At 40.1% G+C, this 21,194-nt stretch overlaps 2 protein-coding genes across 3 annotated transcripts; one reads left to right on the plus strand and one right to left on the minus strand.

The window, feature by feature from the left end:
• Nucleotides 1-1,836: 1,836 nt before the first annotated feature.
• Nucleotides 1,837-8,591, minus strand: LOC137187668 (U5 small nuclear ribonucleoprotein TSSC4-like). Its single transcript, XM_067596740.1, has 3 exons — nucleotides 8,485-8,591; nucleotides 6,835-6,950; nucleotides 1,837-3,470 (listed from the first exon to the last, which is right to left on the minus strand). The coding sequence occupies exons 2-3, from the start codon at nucleotides 6,835-6,837 to the stop codon at nucleotides 2,466-2,468; spliced, it is 1,008 nt and encodes a 335-aa protein (XP_067452841.1). The 5' UTR covers nucleotides 6,838-6,950; nucleotides 8,485-8,591; the 3' UTR covers nucleotides 1,837-2,465.
• Nucleotides 8,592-10,364: 1,773 nt separating this feature from the next.
• shcbp1 (SHC SH2-domain binding protein 1) lies at nucleotides 10,365-20,447 on the plus strand. Of its 2 annotated transcripts, none has more exons than XM_067596766.1 (13): nucleotides 10,365-10,703; nucleotides 13,428-13,643; nucleotides 13,763-13,878; nucleotides 14,543-14,751; nucleotides 14,866-14,961; nucleotides 15,050-15,280; nucleotides 15,417-15,594; nucleotides 16,284-16,404; nucleotides 16,562-16,693; nucleotides 16,795-16,913; nucleotides 18,618-18,704; nucleotides 19,000-19,138; nucleotides 19,310-20,447. In XM_067596766.1, exons 1-13 carry the CDS (start codon nucleotides 10,514-10,516, stop codon nucleotides 19,639-19,641), a joined length of 2,166 nt encoding a protein of 721 aa, XP_067452867.1. In that variant the 5' UTR covers nucleotides 10,365-10,513; the 3' UTR covers nucleotides 19,642-20,447. The 2 variants fall into 2 exon arrangements, with proteins under 2 accessions (XP_067452867.1, XP_067452875.1); XM_067596774.1 differs by having other exon boundaries at nucleotides 19,313-20,447.
• The last annotated feature ends 747 nt before the right edge of the window (nucleotides 20,448-21,194 follow it).

The raw sequence follows: 21,194 nt of genomic DNA on the forward strand, positions 1-21,194 counted from the left end.
ACAGTGACTGTTAAACACTAGATAAAACTAGACACTTAACCAGGCTAACTTGGTTAAATCGGCTAAACTGGACCAACCTGTGCCTGCTCTTAAAAAACACACTCTGGTACACAAGATAATGTGTTGCTTTTGTCCCACTGTGACCAAATATCACATCGTTTTTAATTCACCTGACAATAGAGGCATTAGACTACTGAGTAAATATAATGTTTGCTATAGTGTATTTGGGACATTTATTAACACTTACAGCAGACTGATATCCACTCCTTTTAAATCTATTTTAATGCGGTCCGAATGCTGCTGAAAATAATTTGCCACATTTCCATATAATGCACAATATAAAACTTGGAATAAATGATTATAGGATAATAGCAGGGAAAACACGCTAATGATAAATGACAAAAATAAATGACAGCTCTGTGACATTTAGTTATCCCAGTAAGCCAGAGAACCAGCATACAGTGTGCCAGGCTGCTGAAGTGGCACTTCTACACACAATGCAGCACTTATTAATGGTATTAATTGCACCTGTGTATGATAAGGAAAAATGTCTGTCGTGAGAAAGTTGCTGTGTATCGAAATTGCATGAGATTGTACAAGTATATATGATAAACTGGTAATTCAGTGTATAATAGGAAGCAAATCCAGCCATTTATTTTTGTCAGCAGGGCAGCTCCTATTATTATTATTACATTAAAAGTCATTTGTGTAGAATTGTTATGTGATTATAGCAACTTTGAAATTTGATGGTATAACTTTTGAGGGGAAAAAATGAGACAATCTAAGTCAATCAATTTGGTTACTAATGACCTGGGTCAGGTTGGTGGCGGTGTCAGCATCAGTCTGTTTTGATACCACCTCTCTGAGTTATTAAAGTCAGAGATGTTCAAGTCCTACACATAAGGGCTAATGTAAGATTTAAAAATCATAAGTTTGATTCTCCAGGTTTCTTTAAACAATCACTTGGGTGACTACTTAAGTCTCCTATAAATCTTTGCTTCAAATTATGTTAATGATGAATAAACCAATGTGAAGCTTCTGTTAAATGCTTAAACATGAGCTCATTGAGTCTTTTATTTGTCATGATATCAAGTCCAGGACATGAGTACTGCAGTCCTTTAAGATGGTGATGACACTTTTTCATGGCAGAACAAGTCTTCAACCATGCTAGCGGCTCAGTCAGGCTGCACTGGAGCTAAATGTTCAAACCATCAGCATGCTTCGAACATTTGCATGGTTTGAATGTCATGCTCACAATAACACTAACATGCTGTTGTTTAGCAGGTACTGTATACTGTTTACCATGTTCACTGAGTTGGTTTACTGTAATAGTGTGCAAACAATTGCAAATTAGGATTAGCTGAGGCTGTCGTGTCACGAGATTTGCAGGTATTTGGTTATAGAGCAACACATTGCACAAAATCAAATCTTGACCAGATGATGGCATTAGATAAAAAGTCAGGAGATCAAAGTTATTACAATTCGTCATCTGGGGACCATGAATGTGTACACCAAATTTCACAGTAATCCATCAAATAGTTGTTGAGATATTTCACTCTGGATCAAAGTGGTGGACAGACATTGCCATCCCTAGAGCCACACTGCTAGCATGGCTAAAACATTGTTGGAATGACCTTCTATGCTTGGTGAGAGTTAGTCTGCTAGACTTTTATCACCTTTTTCCCCTATGCTGATGTAGCCTACAGTATACATGTGGATATTATACATACTTCCCAGTTTGCTTATTATTCTAGTTTTCAGTCAGCCAAATTTTTTTGAGTTTTAATGAAAACAAGCAAGTCTTAAATGTGTTTGAAAAAAATACAGTAGACATAATACAAATCAATATTTTTTATTCAAGATCCAAGGTATTCCAAAAATCAAAATATGCAACAAGGAATAAAAATCAAATACAAATTAATGACCAACAGTGTTAAAATTCCTATACTGTTTCAAAGCTCCCTTCCCTTGACCAAGTGATGTTGGTTCCTCCACTAAAAATAAAAACTAACTGGTCCACTACCCAAATGTCTCCTCAGTCCATCACTGTAAGCTGTGTTTAAGGGATGTCTTGACATACCAAATAGTTCAACATTGTGCTGAAGGATTTGTTTCAACACAGACAAGTGACCTAAAATTAAATGGACACCCTTATAAATCAAATCTGAAACTTAATAATCCATAACGATGATGATATATGACCTTGTAGTGTTTGCATTTATGAACTGACACTGAGGACCAGAGAATCATTTCTGCGACTCAGAGATTTGTTGACACAACTAAGATGCTGTATGAGTACAGTACAGTAGAGCTGCAACATTTTCTAAATTGGACTTTTAAGATTTGACTGGACAGTTTTTCAAATATGGAGCAGTTGTGTGATGAGGGGCATAGCTTTTTACAATGGCAGAAGAAGTGAAAGAATCGTATGGTGGTGTGGTTGTGAGGCACCAGGCCTGCTGTCCTCAGTCCTCTTGCCGTGAGCTCTTCCTGTAGTTCTTCTGGTTCATCTTTCTAAAGGAGGCAAAGCTGGGGTTGGCCTGTTCTTTCTTCTCTTCCACTTCCTCCTCCTCGTCCACACCTCTTTCTTTTTGAACACGTTTCTTTTCCTTTTCCTCAGCCTCTGGTTGACCGATGGCTGCCCTGGTCTGTTTAACCTCATCCTTCCCTCTTACACTTTCCTCTTTGCACTCATCTGTTCTCCATCCTACAGTCTTCTTTTTCTCCTTCCCCACTGCGTACTCATCTTCCTCTTCCTCCAGGTGACTGAGGCGCATCCCTTTCTCCTGGCCTCTAACAGCTGATGACTCATCAGCAGGCTTCTTAGCCAGATGGCTGGGCTTGGAGAAGATGATCTTCTGCTGGGCGCTACAGAAGGAATCACCCTGGCTTTCGGGCTGTGGCTCTTCTTTCTTCTGTTGCAGGCTGGCCAGGTATTGGTGGGCCACCCTGCTGTTGCCTCGGTCACTGGTCTCAGCCACATCCTCCAGGCTGTAGTGGGTCCAGCGATCCGGGTTCACCAGGTAGTCTGGTACTCCTCTCTTCTTTGCTGGTGTGGAGCTGCTAGGCGGAGGCTGGCTCGTCTTGCGGCTGGGGGCTGGAGGCAGAGGCCGAGCAAACACTCCGTCTATAACGTTGTCCTGGCCTAATGATGAGGAGGCCAGCTTGGCAACACTGTCCAGGCAGTCAAAGATGCTGTGGCTGCGGCTTGAGAAACCCGAGCTCCCTCCTTTCAGACTGAAGGTTTTTTGTCCAGCAGCTGGAACAGCAGCCCCAACCTCCCCGTCATCGTCGTCCACGTCCAGTTCCGGGTCAAAGGGTGCACCGCAGGGTTGTTCTTCAGGCTCAGATTCATCACTTGCTGAGAGGTCATCGACATCATCATCAGCCTTTAAAATCTTGCTGAGCTCGCTATTTTCCTGACTGCACATTTTAACACGAAGATTCAGACGGTGAGCTAAATCAAGAACCTGGAAAGGGTATGAGAGGATTACTGTTGGTTGACAAAGAACTTAACTGGATTTTCACCCTAAAAAATTGAGAAAGATAAATCAGAGTCAAGCATAAATGATATTCAATTGTTTTAGGCAAAATCTGGCCATAAGTGTATGTCCAGGTAGTAAATGATTAATTTGTTAGTTGCAGAGCTGTGTGAGTCTGGCTATACCTGAACGTTAAGGTCAGTAAAAGCCCTTCATATTTTACAACCTATCATCAAAGTGGTTAGAGTGTAAACACAGTCGTTAACGTTATCAGTAACACCTTTGCCTTTCATGCTATGACAAATGAATTATGCTTCTGAAAAAAAGGCCTATACCATCACAAATACAAGATTATCATGAAACTGATGCTTCCATGTTAGGTGATATAATGTTGTGACAATCCACTTGAGGTCAGTCAAGTGTAGCACAGTAGTAGGTGATGAAAAGTGACAAAGCTAACATGGCTTTTTTGTCTCTTATGAATGGGTCAGTCCCAATGCCCACACTTTATGTATTTACCAGTAGTCAAGTGGCTACCTGTGTAAAGAATTCCCAGTAACTGCCAGTGTGGAGGTTTATCAGAGAACACTGAGACACGCTCGATTAAGGCCACCCAGAGGCTCTAACATACAGTTAGGTCCAGAAATATTTGGACAGTGACACGATTTTCATAATTTTGGCTCACAATGGATTTGAAATGACACAATCAAGATGCAACTGAAGTGCAGACTTTCAGCTTTAATTCAAAGGGTTTAACAAAAATATCAAATGAAACGTTTAGGAATTGCAACCATTTTTGTTCACAGTCCCCTCATTTCAGGGGCTCAAATGTAATTGGACAAATTAAAGTAATCATAAATAAAATGTTTTTCAAGAATCCTTTGCAGGCAATGACTGCCTGAAGTCTGGTACCCATGAACATTACCAAATGCTGGGTTTCCTCCTTTGTGATGCTTTGCCAGGCCTTTAGTGCAGCTGGCTTTAGTTGTTGTTTTTTTCATGGGTCTTTCTGCCTTAGGTTTTGTCTTTAGCAAGTGATATGCATGCTCCATCAGGTTGACAGATTGACTCTGCCATTGTAGAACATTCCACTTCTTTGCCTTAAAAAAACTTGCTTTCACACTATTTTTTGGGTCATTGTCCATCTGTACTGTGAAGCGCCTTCCAATCAACTTTGCTCAATTTGGCTGAATCTGAGCAGACAGTATATCCCTATACACTTCTAGGCCTTTTTTTTAGATGTTTTTTGGCAAAGTCTAATCTGTCTTTTCTATTCTTGAGACTTATGAATGGGTTGCACCTTGTGGTGAACCCTGTGTATTTGGCAGAGTCTTCTCTTTACGGTAGACTTGGATCATGATATGCCTACTTCCTGCAGAGTGTTCTTCACTTGGCTGAATGTTGTGAAGGAGTATTTCTTTACCATGGAAAAGATCCTGGTATCATCCACCACCGTTGACTTCCGTGGACGTCCAGGCCTTTTTGTGTTGACAAAACACTCCTAATGTTCCCACTATCTCTCTCATATTGTGGGTTCACAGCAACAGCTTCCAAATGCATTTTTTTTACCTGCTCAATTGATGATGCACCAACAAAGGAATAGCCCACACTTGTCCATGAAACAGCTTTTGAGTCAATTGTCCAATTACTTTTGGTCCCTTGAAAAAGAGGTGGCTACATAGTAAAGAGCCGTCATTCCTAAACCTCTCCTCCAATTTAAATGTGAATACCCTCAAATTAAAGCTGAGAGTCTGCACTTTAATTTATTAAAAGTGCAATTCAATTTAATATTCATTATATAACTGTAACTTGAATATCTTTCCGTAAACAGCTAAAACAACAAAACTTGTGTCAGTGTCCAAACATATATGAACCTAACTGTATATGGCTACATGGAGCTCAGATGCTTTGTTGGTTTTTGTTAATTGATCCACACACAGGTGTTGTGTTTCCTGATTAGACCTCCTCTCTCTGGGCGTGTGCAGACTGAGCTTGATCTCCTTCATCTCCCATTTGTTTTGTTGTGCAGTCACATTATACTTCATGTTCACTTCATCACCCTTTTGTTCAGCGGTGACTGTGTGGATGTGATGCACTGGGTTTGGAAACACAGGTGTCACTTTTCTAGCGTATGCTAAGTGTAATGTTACACTAACAGACTCCAAGCTGCAGTATCACTCTCACAGACTGTTTACAGTTGGAGTGCCCTGCTCAATATTTATTTAGAGCTGCAACAAATAGTTGATTAGTTGATCAACAGAAAATTAATCGGCAACTATTCTGATAATTGATTAATCATTTTGAGGTCATTTTTTAAGAAAAAAATGCCAAAATGTTCTGGTTCCAGCTTCTTAAACGTGGATATTTTCTGCTTCCTTTAGTCCTCTATGACAGTAAACTGAGTATCTTTGGATTGTGAGCTGCTGGTTGAGAGAAAGCAAGACATTTAGGGTTGTATCTTGGGCTTTGGGAAACAATGATTACATTTTTCACTATTTTTTGACATTTTACAAACCAAACAACTAATTGATTAATTGAAAAAATAATCAACAGATTAATCGATAATGAAAATAATCATTAGTTGCAGCTCTATATTTATGAAATACCAAACATCAGAGCTGTGACATCATATATCTTGTTCAGGCCTGCACTTGAACTTTTTCACAGCAGATATTCTGACTTGTCATAGCAGGAAAAGCACAGTGGTACTGTGGCATGTCAAAATGTCTGCAGTGAAAAAGGTCAGTTACATTAACAGGACATCTACCTTTATCACGCCATCATGTTTTCTTTTGTTTCTCTTGTGTGAACTAAAGCATGATGATGGCCCTCTGAACTGTATAAGTAAATGAGCAAAGTAACAGGTAATATGACTTGCTATGTGAGACTTCAAGTTTATAAAGGAAAGCACAGCCACACTTTAAACACCAATAATTTGGTGTATGAAATATGTGAGATAATATGTGAATGTCCTCTGCTGTAGACACAAAAACAACGCACTGACAATGATGTCCTTAAAATGGTTACTGTGTGAGTTATGTACACAAACCTGTTTTTGGCTTCATCTAGGGTTTGTTTGTTTTTTCCCTGGCAGGATTACAACAAATGTGTCAAAAATGTTGAATGTGTATGAGGGCTTGTCAGGATCATTAAGAAACCTGTTAAGGGTCTCATAACCTGACTTCACTTTTAAATATTGTGTCAAAAAACATCAGTGGTGATATTCAGCCACCATTAAAGGAATTTATAATTGAATGGTCTTGGTCATTATTTCAATCAATTATAATAAAGGTTATGAAAAACCGGGTACCACCTACACCTAGTAAACTCCGTGAAGAGTATGTGTGCATACCATGTTTTTACTCCTGCTGAAGCATCCATGTTCTTTCCTGGCTTGCAGACTCACTTGTTCTTTATGAAAAATTTAGGAAGATGTTCCAACACACTGCCTTTCTGTTGGCTTTCAATCTGAGATTTAAAGCAGGCACAAATTCACACATTTAATCATTTAAACAAACCAGATATAGAAGTGATTTTAAATTCAAAAACGGGCAAGACATAATCCAGCTGAGACAAACATAAAGCATGGAGAGGGGAGAGATCATGTTGTAATGAGAAATGTAACAGTGATCATATGACATAATGACATACATGAAGAATTGATTTTTGATAACTGAATTTTGTGAAGGTGTGAATGTGAGGATGAATGTGTTTGTTTTTATGTGTTAACCTCTGTGATAGACTAGTGAGCTGCCGCACAATGCATGCTGGGATAGATTCTTTCCCTCAGTGACCCGGAACCAGAACAAGAAAAACAGGTACAGAAAGAAAGACGAACAAAACTGCGTCAGATGTTATCAACTCAAATGTGCAAGGCTCCTGTTTATGCTACTGTCACATTACGCTGTCAAGTGTATATAATGTGTGTGTGTGACATGTTTACACTTAGCACAGACTGGAAGCAGAGGGACACTGTTAGCCTAGTTCAGTCAAAAGTGGAAACACACAACTCAGATTTGTATCTTATTAGCTATCAAACTACTCTGAGTTCCAAGTCAGCAGTCTGAGTTAGTCATATCAAGTGGATATCTGACACATTTACAGTCTTTTTAGCATCAAATTCCCTCTTTGTGTTTCCAGTGTTTCCCTGTTGAGCTGCAGTGGAAATATATTAACAAAAAGAGGAACTTTAGCACTACAAAGACTGTATTGTTGATAGATATCTACTTGATTTGACTCATTTGGATGCTGAAGCTTTATATTAGCTTCAGATAAACTTTCAAATACATTTTTGCACAGAAGGAGGACTGTGGATTTAGTCCCCCATCACTTACATTGTAAGTGCATTATGAAGGGATCTTCTAATGGTCAGTATGAACAGGAGGAATGATTACAACAAGAAAAAAAAAAAACATGTTCCAGTGTTCATTTGGACACCTGACTGTTTTTATTCAAGACAGACTTGAAAAATTGTGAACCTATCCCTTGATGTCTCTGGACCAGTCAATCATTATTTGTGAGCAATCTGAACAATTGAAGATTATGATCAATGCACGTCATAATTTATGATGCACTGTATGAAAACTTTTTTTTTTTTGCTTTCGAGTACCTGCCTTCATCTATGTAACCTGTTTGTACCCACAGTGTGGATGAGACAGTCCGGCATGGTTCCCATAGAAAAGCTTAGAGAAGCTTAATAGCTAACTCATGTAAATTACTGGTGCAACATCCTACGGAACAACAATACACTGAAAATATAAATTTCTGAGATGGACCCAGCTTTCTCTGGGACGGAGCGTTGAAGACGCATTAGCTAAAGATCCGGTGAATATTCCTCAGCATGCTAATGCTAACTGATGTGGTGGTGCATTGGTTTAAAAAGAGCTGCACAGCGGCTCCGTTAAACTGCTTCAAACAAAGGACACCGCAGACTTTACTTTTACATATAGTATCAAAACATTTCTTAGTTTTGGGTCAAAACGCCGCGGTTTTCCGGGTTTACCTTACTGCTGGCGCCACGACCCAACCAGGTAGTGTTTCACCAGTCAAACACTTTCTTCTTCTCCTGTTCTGGTGTCGGCCACACTAAGCACGATTTACACAATGCTGCCTCCAGCCGGACACAGGCTGTAGTTACATATGAAAGCCGCTACTCCAGCTTTTTTTTTTTTTTTTTTTTTTAGGACAAACGTGTTTTATTTCTCTGCATATAACACCCCCCCTCCCTCCCTCTCCACACTCCCCTTAGCCATAGTGTACAGTTCAGGTTTTAGGTTTTAATGCTGTAGCTCTTTGAGATTCACTGTGAATGAAAAGTGCAGTACAAATTAAATGCATTATTATTATTATTATATTTATTGTTGTTGTTGTTAAAGATCCCCTCCTGACATGTGTTAAGATGTATATAAAATACTCTACTTTGAATAATAATTTGTGTCTGATATAATTTTTTTCCAAAAATTCAATAATCTTGTTAAAATTCTTAAAATGACATCTACTTGTCCTTCATGTAAAAATCCAGAATCTATGAATATTCAAATATTTGTCATTTCAAAAGTTTAACTGCTGGACACAAGATGTCTCCTACTTCACTGTAAATTTTCAGTGTTTTTGCACTGGAGGCTTCAAGTTTTCACATCACACTTGTGTAAGTTGAATATCGGACCAGAATTGGCTCCAAACTAGTTATGATTCACAAATCATGCTGGTGTGACATGGTTGTACAATCAACCCATAGAGTAGGGTTGATTGTACAACCCAACATGCTGGGTCAAAGTAACCTAGCATTGGGTTTGTCCATACAGTATTTGACCCAGCATGTGGGGTTGATTTTCCAACCAAACTTATAGGTAGTGAAAATTCATTGCTGTTTTGAAGATAATGCACAGTTTAAGTTTTGTTTTAAAAGACTATACTAGTGTTTCTGCATTTTTTCTTCCCTATTATAACTCATATGTACATTGCATTACTGCCAACTGAGTACCACAGTGTCTCACATATGTTGACTTTTTCTTACCTTCTAGGCAACAGTTGCTTTCAATTCATTTCTATGTAGTGCAGGACAATATTCAACTTGCAGAATTCCTGAACTTACTTGAGTTAAAAGCAATAATAAAAGCAGAAAGATTGAAGTATTTTTCCAAATGATCAGTGTATTTTCTTTTTCAATTAAAACAATGCAGCATTATCCATGTAAGCAATCGCTATTCAATGTCCTCATCACAAGTCTTAAAACACTAACACAGTGAATTCAACTCTTAATAGTACAAGTGGCAGTTAATGTAAATTCTGTTTCTGGGTGTCTGCAGACAACTGTTTGGGACGAGAATGTCCAGTACTTTAAAAACATTACACATGTCCACAATACCAAGCAGAGTGTGTCTGATGAAGTGCCTGTCCGCCAAAAACAAATGCTTGAGAGCATTGGCTGTTGTCTTTATAGCCAAGGAAGAAAGGGAAGGGAGATCCCAGCTTTATGGAGAACCACAATGTTGAATACTTAACAAATAAATAAGAACAAACAAAAAAATCTTAACACAAGGTCCAAACTGTTCCTGAAACTTTCAGCCACATCTAGTGGCCTTTCTCAGCAGATGGAGTTACTCATTTCTTAAGGAGACAGATTTGTTATCATGTGACCAATTTCTCTCATATGGTAACAGCTGGTTCTTTCTTTCTTTTAGGAACTAACTCTGATCCACCACCCGATCCACTATGAACCCTCCGTTCAGTAAAAAAATTGCTTAAAAATTGTACATTTAGCCCGTAAACAGAAGAAGGAGGACCTGCGCATGCTCATTTTCTTTCCCTGCTCCCATTGGCTCACAGGAGCTCGGGGGCGGGAGTCGCGGCAGTTGTTCGTGTCTCGATTGGCTGCTGAGCTGCAGACCGGGGAAAGTTTGAAAGTAACTGGGTGTGTGCAGTTAGTTTTTCTGTTTGTGTGTCAAACTGACAAAACATTGCAGCGCCACTGGCTTTTAGCACATTGAAGTTTACGTGACAAAGTATCAAGCAGTTCTTTTTAATTCTTCATGGAGCAAGCAGCGCTGGAAAACCCGTCTGCTGCGGTAACGGTTTCGGACAAGACGAAGGAAGAAACTGCAGACGACATGACGGACATCGTCGTAGTTGATTTGGAGTCGTACGTTAATGTTGAACTCGACATAGAAAACAAGAAAGGGAGCCCCGAAGCTGGACATAATGTTCATGATATAACTCAAGGTTTGTGTAACGTTTTTCCCTTGAATAATGTTGAAATACGTACAGCAACGTAGGTTCAATGTCACGCCAAACATTCAGGTTAACTTAACGTTAACGTTACTTGGCTGGCTCATGTTATCACCAGCTAACGAAGCGTTTTGTTTAAACACTTAATGTCCATAATTAAGATGGTCAGTCTATATTCGTATCAGTTCCTTCAGACCGCAAAACATGTGACCAAACGCTGTTCAAAAATCGGTCTCATGTGCATCCAAGACAAGTGAAGGTGATAAAACTGACATTAACTTACTTACTGAGAACTACTAATGATCTCCATCAGTTTGTAAAGTGGTTCCTAATCACATAGTGCTATGCAGTCTGGAGTGACACCTCCCAGTAACTTAAACTGGGAGGCTTGGTAGGTATTAATTGATGATAAAAAATCACGGGACTGTCCATGTGTCAGTTGTTATACTTCCCTTTCACCTCATCTCCCTCTATGATGCCCCTCAGTTAATCCTAATTTTTTTCATGTCAAGGCTGAGGTATCCCTCTATGAGAACATGTCGTCAGAAATGATTTAATCCATAATATTACAGTTGTCCAGTCCACTGGTGGTGTAGTAAGAGCTGATGATGGTTGTGATTGTAGTAGTAACTCATACAATAAGGTAGCCTACTTCTGTGGGTTCAACAACACAGAGATCTGTGGGTGAGAGAGATCCAGAAACAACACATTTAACACATAAACACAATCTCTCTCACACACAGACTACGTAGACCATGATACCATGAATGTCCAATACTCAGTTGGACAAGCTGAAACTTTCAGTGATACTGGTGGTACTGGTTTCACCTGTTAGCAAAAACAGTGGAACCTAGTGGAAGAGTCATGTTTAACATCAAGATCTTTTGAGACAATGTTAGCCCTGAGCTGTGTCACAATAAAATACACCAATAACTGCACCAGCTGTCCAATTTAATTTCAACTCAGCTTTGTTTCAGAGATTTATACAAATGCACTAATGCCCGATAGTATAAACTCCATAATCTCTAGTCTCTCTCACACACACACACACACACATTGAAAAACAGAGCTTATTGTGCCATTTGGTCAAATTTTGGGTTGATGATGGTGTAGCTGATTTGCTGTCATTTCAGCTCAGGTTAATGTAGCTGATCTAGCTGAAATATTTTAACAGACATATAACAGATTTTTCTGTAACCGTCTCTACTGTATGTCATGTCAGCATGCAAATCTGTTATTCTGTGTTTCTTCTTGAGGTTGTTTCTGGACACAGACTGCATTTCATAGAAGTACCCCTGCTGTCCTATCTGGACCTGTGTTCTTTAAAAATGTTATTTAATGTTTTATGTAATTTAACAGTACTTTGCAAAGTACATCTAGGCCTATATGTAGATCTGGGAAAACACAATTCTAGATCAAGTTTCTGATAGCTTTACCTCATCTGCAGCTGAGAACTGAAAGTATATTTATCAATTAATCCATTCACCGAAATCATAAGCAGTTTTGCTAATTGGTTAGTCATTTATCAACCATGATAAACATTAGCTGGTTCCAGCTTCTTAAATGTGAGTATTTGCTAATCATCTCTGTTGTAATCATAAGTCAGTCAATCAGTTGATAATTAGATTAATCTGTTGACTATGTTTGCTCTTGATTAATTGTAAAAAAAACAAACAACAAAACTTTATTTGTGGCAGCTTTAAACTCATCAAAGTCTATATAAATCAAAATGAGCCTTTTTCACAGCAGACATTTTGCCATATGACAGCAGGTGTTAATACTGAAACGAACGATGGCTGAATTCCATGTAGCTGCTTCAGTTTCAGGGTCCTGATGTTGTTCATGCTGACAAACTGTCACACTGTCATAACTTACTGTCAATCACAGAGCCATGTTAATGCCATTAGTAACACTTGTAATTTTCCTGCTGTGATAAGTCCTCTTAAATATGATGTCATAAAATTGGTGATAGAAGTAGGACTATGAAGTTATTTAAAACTGATACAATCATAAAAATACATTTTTTGTAAATTAAAACTGCACTCTTATTAGTTCAAACTAAACTTATGCAGTTTATCTGTGTGCCACCAGACGGCACTAAAGCATAATCTATGAAGAGACCCCCTCCCTCCCAAACTACTGCCTATTAGTGCTGCTCTTTGTGAATTGGACTGTTTTTGGAATGAGGATCATTTGACAGAGGCCAATTGTGCGCCAAATGTATGCATATTTTTCTAATTTACATATGTGCAAATAACAAAGGAGCACTGAGACGCTATTTGCTACTACTTGGTGCATTTCACCCTTTGTGGGTGCTTTGTGAATGACAGTTTCTTTTTGTCTCATTGTCTCAGGTTGAGCGGCAACGAAAGCTGCGCAATCCTTGTGTGAATTCGCCCCTCTGTTTGCTATCCATAAGTTTTAGTTGTCAGTCAATACACTTGATTTCTACCTCGCAGGCTGCTAACTGAAATATCAACAGTGTGGTGTTTCTGTCCTTGACCAAGTGTACAGACACTGACTTTGCAGAGCGACTTTACCACATGACAGCTGGGAGTTTCATGCTGTAGTTTGAGGGGTTTAAAACCCCTTGAAACCACCAAACAGCTGTGCATCACAGACTATCATCCTGCCTTGTCTCGACCCTTCAGAGGTAGAGAACGGGAAGTCTCATCTATCCCAACACAGTCCTTAAGCTACACTTGTTTTTCCCAACAGCTCTGTTTCAGAATGAAGATGAGGAAGAGGGTGAAGAAGAAGAGAGTGATGATGATGGGGACGACAGTGGCACAGACCACTTCAACACTGACAAGTCAGGGACTCAGCTGCAGAGATGTGAGCGCCACGGGATAAATTCAGATCTCCCTGACACTTTCCAAACAGGCCACCTCCTGTTCTACGAGAGGTTCAAGGTGTACCAGGACTACATATTCGGTAAGAACAAACACACTAGAATAAATGAGCACTGAATTTCAAATAGAGTCATTAGATTCCTGGTCGTAGTCCTTGTGTGTGTGTGTTATCTTTTGTCTGATCTTGCTGTTTGTGTGTAGGTGACTGTAAGCCCTCAGAGGTGAAGGCCTTCACAGCAGACTACCTGGAGAAGGTTGTGGAGTCGTGTGATTGGCAGGCTCTGTGGTCTACAGATGTCTTCGATGTTCTGGTGGAGGTGAGACAACGTTTCAGATACTGTTGATATTACAAATTATACACTGACCTTTATTATCACCCCACTTGACCTTATTTCAATAGCGATCCCTTGTTTAATCCTGAGTCAGAACAGGGCTTCGAGCTAGTCAACAGTAAATATAAGGAAAAACACAATGGCACTGTTGTTGTTTCTTTGTTTATGAAAGTTGCATCTCAAATGCTGCCGTCAGATTTTAAGGGAAACTTTGGTATTTTTCAGCATGGACCATATTTTCGCATCTTTTTGTGTCTAAGTAATGGGGGACTATTACTTTGCAGCTTGTTTTGTGGCTGCCAGCTGAAGCGCTCTCGCTCAATACTGAACCAGTTTCAAAAATTGATGTCCCCATTAGTCACTCACACAGAAAAAGATGGGAGAATAGAAAACATGGCAAGAATCTTACCAAGTACATTTTCATCTACCTTTTGAGTATATCTGCAAAACAATATAGATGGAAACGTGCTGATTTGCACAAGACAACTTCTTAGACGGAAACATCACCAATGAAAAGGGTTTGAAGTCATTGAAATCACATTCAAGTTGTTCACTCAAGCAGCCATCAAAATAAATCTGTGTAACCTCACAGACAATTCAGGTCTTTAAAATGTTACTGCTACTGCTGAACAGGTGTTTGTAATTTTAGGTATGTGATGTGGACTACCAGGATCTGAAAGCGTGTGTGAAGCCAGTGCTGCCTCTGCAGTTTGAGGCCCGAGGCTGTGAACTCAATGAGGAGGCCATGAACACTGTGCTGGAGGCAACTCGACACAAGCTCCCCCTGCAGGAGCTTCAGGTGGTCTATGAAGAGTCTGGAGACTTTGACCAGACTGCCCTGGCCATTGAGCACCTCAGGTGACTTTGCCGCATTTTGCTTAATCGAACCCTTCACTGGATTTCAGTCTGATAAAGTTTACTGGCAAGTTTCTCTCATCCTTTTAATTCCTGCCTCCCTTCCTCTATTTGCAGATTTTTCTACAAGCACATCTGGAGGCAGTGGGATGAGGAAGACGAAGATGATGACTTTGACTACTTTGTTCGTTGTGTGGAGCCTCGTCTCAGGCTGTGAGTACACTTTGTGTCTCAGTGATGATCTGGCATTTTGTGATAGTGCATCCCCATAAACCCAATTTTAAAATGTTTCTTCTCTCAGCTACTACGACATCTTGGAGGACAGAGTCCCATCAGGCCTGGTGGCAGAGTACCAGTCCTTACTGGAAAACTGCTCCCAGTGCTTCCAGCAGTTCTTGGTGCTGCGCAGCGCCCTCAGCAGCGACTCTGACTCTGAGCCAGACAACGTGTCCATGGTGGAGGGCCTGAAGCTCTGCGATCAGCTGGAAACATTCAAACGCAAGCTGCACATCATTGAGAATCCTTTGTTAAGGTAGGAGATTTGTCGTTGCAGAGATTCGTGTATATGTCTGTCAACCCCCATCTTTTAAACTACCCACCACTGTTTTAACCAGTTTCTACACCACCTCAACATCTCTTCTCCTTTATCTCCATCACCTCCACTCCAGGTATGTGCTGGGCTACAAGGGTAACACCAGGCAGCAGTGTGTCCAGAGCCGTGGGCTGAGAGCATCAGGTATCAAGGTGGTCCATGTGGTCACAGCCTCCTGCACCAGCTTTCAGCTCCAGTCCCTCCTCAATGACAGGCTGCTGCCTCAGTGTTCCACTGAGGACACTGAAATCCAGGTTAGTAGCAGACAGCTGAGCCCCATCTGTTAATGAAAAAATACATAGGAAAGTAAGTAGGCTACACTTGTTCCAATGTGTCAGATACATTTAGTCAACACTATTCTGCTGCTCATCTTAGTTTCAGGTTGTTGTTACAGGTTGGTTGTGAACATTATTTAGGCTTCTTTAGTGTTCCTCCCTTCTCAGCTAACAAAAGGTGATTATAGGGGTCCAAAACCTAAGGTGAATGTGGGTAAAAATACTCCCAGCAAGACCACACCCAGGCCTTCAACCTGCTCTGAACGCTTCATTTGCAAAGTTACCTCTACGTCCCCCTCGTGATGACATCAGACCATTCGTGGATGCCCGCAAATGGCTGTCTGTTCCATTCCAGATTGTATAGGCAACATTTTTGTGCCTTTTCAACCTTTTGTGCAATGACCGCCATCTGTACAATTATAATAATTATTTTTTTATATATCTTTATTTGCTGTTTTTACTGTAATGGAGCCTACCAGCCAAAGTATTTCACACGATCGTACTTGTATAACCAGAGTGACAATAAGCATCTTGAATCTTGAATCTACAAGCCCGCAGGAACTGTGCCAGGCTGTGAATCCAATTTGACATGGTGGCTGTGCTTTGTCACACAATCAGATAAACAGAGTGCAAGCTGTGCAACTCTCCTAAGGTGTGTGTGTGTGTAGTTCCATAGAGACCCTGTATCAGCGGTGGATTCATGCCATCAGGGCGACATGGTAATTATTCTCCCGGGGGTCTACAGTGTTACCAGCTCCATCTTCCTGCCAGACTCCATCAGTATAGAAGGTAAATGGTGTAGTGTATCTAGATGGAGGGTTTAAATGAAGACATCCAGAGGGGTTTAAACATCATACTGTAATTGTAGAGAGTGTATAATTATGTCATCTCACACTGACCAGTTTCTTTTTTCCCCGCTGGTTTGGTTCATGTCCATATCTCCCAGGCTTCGGGCTCCCTGATGAGGTGGTGATCGAGAAGAAAAACAAGGGTGACTCTTTTGTTGAATCCACGGGAGCTGATGTCAGAATGTCCAACATCAAGTTCATTCAGCATGACGCTATTGAGGGCATTCTGTGTGAGTATAGCTGTTGTGTCCATTTTTGGGGCGTAAAAACAATGAAAGTTATTAGGTCACGGATAATCTCTTGACATTCTCACTTCCTGTTTGTTGACTAGGTGTGCGTCAGGGGAATCTGAACATGGAGAACTGTGTTATGCAGTGTGAGACCACCGGAGTTATTGTCCGAACATCTGCCCATCTCACGATGAACATGTGTGACCTTTATGGCTCCAAGGTGAGTGTGTGATGAGACAAAACTCTACAAAACTTTTTAATTTCAGCCTGTTTTCCAAATGTTTTTTGGCTTGTGGTCAAAGCTCTTCTTGAGGTGTTTTCAAACCTATAGTTGGTTCGCTCTGCTTTGAATCAGTGAGTTAGTTGGTCAATTTGTTGCGTTTTTCCATTGGTTCAGTTTGTATTCACACAGAAAAAAATTAAATTGAACCAAAATGCATCCCTAAAAGCCATGTGTGAATGTTCACTCATTGGTTAGCTGTGTCTCAGGGAGGAGCAAGAACATAAACACAGGAAGAAGGTCCTGAAGTCTTTCTCTTAGACACAAGACCACTCAACTTTTTCATACAGGATGCACTGATGAGTGCTCCTAAATGCCCAAATTTTGAGAAGACCAAGGTTGGACTTTGGTTTCTTCTCTGGCTAGCTGCTCATCCACACCCCAGCATGCAAATCACACCTAACTACAGGATCCATTAAACTCAGTCTTGCAGAGTACGCCTTGTAGTTGGGTTGGATCAAGGTCAGATCATGTTCCCGCAACAAATGCACTGCTCCAGAGTTTGTTTGGGACCAGACCTGTGTTCAGATCTGCCCAAATGAAACCTACCAAGGAAGAAAACCAACTAGAGTCCCGTTCAACTGAACTAAACGATGCAGGTTAGAAAACACCCTTAAGCTGAACTTCAGAAACAGCTGTCAGGGTGGTTTTTACATCGGTGAATTTGTCTGTTTATGGTTTTAGATGATCCACAAACATTTTTATCATCTGTGTGCTGCTTAGTGAGACAGATGAACTGTTGATCCACCGACAGCACACTCAGAAATGGACTGTATTTAGTATGCATGCTGTCTGGTCTGAGTATCACACACTGCATACTGAAGACATGCTCAGAATCAGTATGTAGTCAGGACGTGGGACAGTGTGAGTCTTGTTCTGAGGGTACTACAGAAGCACACGTCCTCTTTTGAGCTGGTACTGTCACTTGGTATGTCGAACAGGTTTTCAGTCATGCACCAGCTCTTACAGTTCTTTTGTGATTGATGCAGTCTGCGTCACACCAGTTCTGAACATACAGTAAAGTGAGTAACCTCAAGATGAGAATGCAGAACAAACTATCCTGATGTCAGAATATGGATAACGAAGACAATGGAAGAAGTTATAGTTTACATTCAAACGATCTGTGAAAAGTTTAACTTACCTGTACTGCACAGTGTATGCTCTATAGTATTCTGTATTATCTCTGTGGAGACAAGAGTGTCTATTTGTCATCAGTCAAATGTGTTGATCATTGCAAATGTGACTTAAAGTCTGATACAGTGGCCATATAGTTTATTGCAGCACGAATCTGTGCATGTCTGCTGATAAATAAGAAATTGCAGTATAGAAATGCCAAACATGTATGAGGTAAGCCTGAGATAAGTACTCAGAAAAAAGACAGTTTGAGCATCTGCAATTCCATGATGACTGAGCAAACTCAAAAGCTCCAGACCAGCTACTGCTGTCCTCAGATGGAAAATGTTCCACTCAGAACAGACAATATCTTTCTCTTATCACAAATGTTTGATTATGATATGTGTTTTATTTGAAAATAATCATCTGCTGATATATGATTTTCCTTTTGAATCGGCCTCAAAAATCCAGTTTTGGTCATTCTATAGTGATTGTGTACATTGTCGGTTATGTTGCATGTGTTGTATGCAGGGGGCTGGTGTAGAGATTTACCCTGGCAGTGTATGCAGTCTGGTTGGCAACGGCATCCACCACTGTAAGGACGGGATCCTCATCAAGGTGAGAAATGAAGTCATCTGCCAAGCTAATTACATGCACCACACTTATGCTATAAAACTGTATTATTAATGGAAACGTCTGTGATTATGCCCATAAAGACTTCCATATTGGTTTGATCTTATGTTAATCTAACTTTAAACCTCTTTGAACCTTGATCTTCCTTTTCAAATAAGAACCAAATTGATAATCTTTAGATGACTCTTGTTGCACTTTAGAAAGGTTGGAGCACACAGGAAAAATAAATGTTTCAAATTGAGTAGGGTATTTTTAAAGTTTGTGTTGTCTGCCTCTGCAGGACTTTGCTGATGAGCTGGATGTGATGCCGTCCATCACCATGGAGAACAATGTGATCCACAACAATGAAGGCTACGGGGTGATTCTAGTGAAAACCGGAAACAGCCAGGCCCAGAATGTTCCTCTTGACAAAAGCGAAGGTAGGCAGAGCCCTGGGAGTCAGAATATACTGTGAAATTAAATGATGTTTTATAACTAGTGGTGGTTGATGAAGGGTGAAATATGCAGGTAAAAACAGAAAAGGAACCAGGCTGGTTTGCCTGCTTGTAAAAAGTACAGAATCAATACATTACCACCTTTTTTTCCACCAGAAGAGCCTGCAAAAGAAGATGCTGGACAGACAGCTGAGTGCAAACCTGCAGGTGTCACAGATCCTCAACTCATCACCACAGCAACAACCCCGACCACCAGCAGCTCAGCAGACGTTCAGCCCATGTCGACAGAGAACAACAACGGCACGGACAGCGAAGTAGCCACCACCTCAGGCAGGAAGTGGCAGTTTTGTCGGCAGCTGAGCAGAAACAAGGAGGCGTCCTGTAGCAGAGCCGTGCAGGATCTGATGGACCATGAGATTTTCGTCTCTATCCAGGGAAACCAGTTCAGACGCAACGGCATGGGCGACTTCGGCACCTTTTTCTGCTGATAAACCTATTTCAGACTGGCTGAAGGTCAATACACCAACTAACAAATGTCTTTTCAGATCATTTACCATCGACAGGGTATTTTTGAGCAATAGCTTAGTATTTTAGATGAAATTAATATTGCTGAAAAATATTTTAGCTGTCGACTGAGCTGATTCACGAGTTTGATGCTCTGTAATGCAGTGAGCATGATGTGATAAGCTGATTATACACACACACACACATTATAAGAGCACATTGCCTTCCTCTGTTGAAGTAATGGTGAATGGATCCCCAATCTTGAACTTGCACAAATGCTTTTATCTTATTTATTCCTCTGTGCTCTCAACGCGAAGTGTAAAGCGTTTTTACTTTTTTTTTTTTTAAATGCATTATTAGTTTGAAATCCACTTGTCACTTTGTATGCAGTTTTGGGGGCTAGACTAAAATCTAATAAATTTGGGTTATCTTTAAGGTGGTGGCTTGTTGAAACCAGTGCACTGTTAATAATACTGAGTTCCTTGTTCACAAAAATATTCTTTATTTCCGTTGTTATGAATTGTATATAATTTTCACTTGGTGCCTCAGGTGTTTTTAAAAGTTTGAGTGATGTATTTTATGGTAGCGTGAAGTTTTAGAAATATTCATGTTCACAGATTTGCTCTGAAACTAATAGCCAAGTGAAACTAAAATGAGAGGTTTATATTTAGATTGAGACAAACACAACTGATGATACAAATGAGTTAGTCTTAGATTGAAACTGCTACTTCTGGGAATTGTTAGTATAATTAATTTCCTGGAGATTAAAAAGTGGTTATTGAAACCTTGATATGTGTTGATGTAGTATGATTAATTACATAATCTTTCTACAGTGTGTATCTGTTACGATGTGTCAACACTGACCTCTACGCACACATTCAATGTGAGCTACACACACTGGCTGTCTGAATTGTTTTTAAAATTAGTGTGCATCATCATCATCATCATCATCAATCTGAGTTAAGACTTGACACCACTGAGTCGTGACTTCATATGGACCTTTGTCTTGGAATCATTTGATAACCTCCGATATTTGCATGTGAAGATGTTCTTTTCTTTAGCGGGAACACAAGTGAGTCATTTTACTCACCATCAGTAACCAATAGTCTTGATAGCTGACTTGTAAATGTAAAGAATAGGTTTTAAGATGTAAATTCTAACCATTCTAATCAGGCTGCAGATTTCCTACAAGGGGCAGCTCTTCAGTCAGTGTTGCCATCTAGAGGCAAAGAGAGTAATATCAGCTGCAATTTTAACACGTGTTACCCGTACGAAATGAAGCACTATGTTCACCAGCTAGTTGTTAACTGTCCGTTTGCTGCTTTATGCCGAGCACAGTGAAACTGTAAAATCAAAAACAACCAGCTGAAAGAGGCTGAAATGCTCTGTAGAGCAGACGGGACCTGAAAAGTTGTGTTATAATTATCTGTTGGTCTGTCACTATCAGTGACACCTTCCACATTACATGCAGTGATGATCCATGTTTAATATAAAAACATTAACTAGCACAGCTAATTATCCAATAGAAATACAGTTC

Source organism: Thunnus thynnus, chromosome 1 (assembly GCF_963924715.1).
Source record: "Thunnus thynnus chromosome 1, fThuThy2.1, whole genome shotgun sequence".
Taxonomy (NCBI): domain Eukaryota; kingdom Metazoa; phylum Chordata; class Actinopteri; order Scombriformes; family Scombridae; genus Thunnus; species Thunnus thynnus.

Coding starts and splice junctions, on each gene's coding strand:
- shcbp1 (XM_067596766.1), top strand. CDS start 10,514: ATGGAGCAAGCAGCGCTGGAAAACCCGTCTGCTGCGGTAACGGTTTCG. Junction 14,752..14,865: donor CTGGCCATTGAGCACCTCAG/GTGACTTTGCCG, acceptor CTCTATTTGCAG/ATTTTTCTACAAGCACATCT. Junction 15,281..15,416: donor ATTGAGAATCCTTTGTTAAG/GTAGGAGATTTG, acceptor CCTCCACTCCAG/GTATGTGCTGGGCTACAAGG.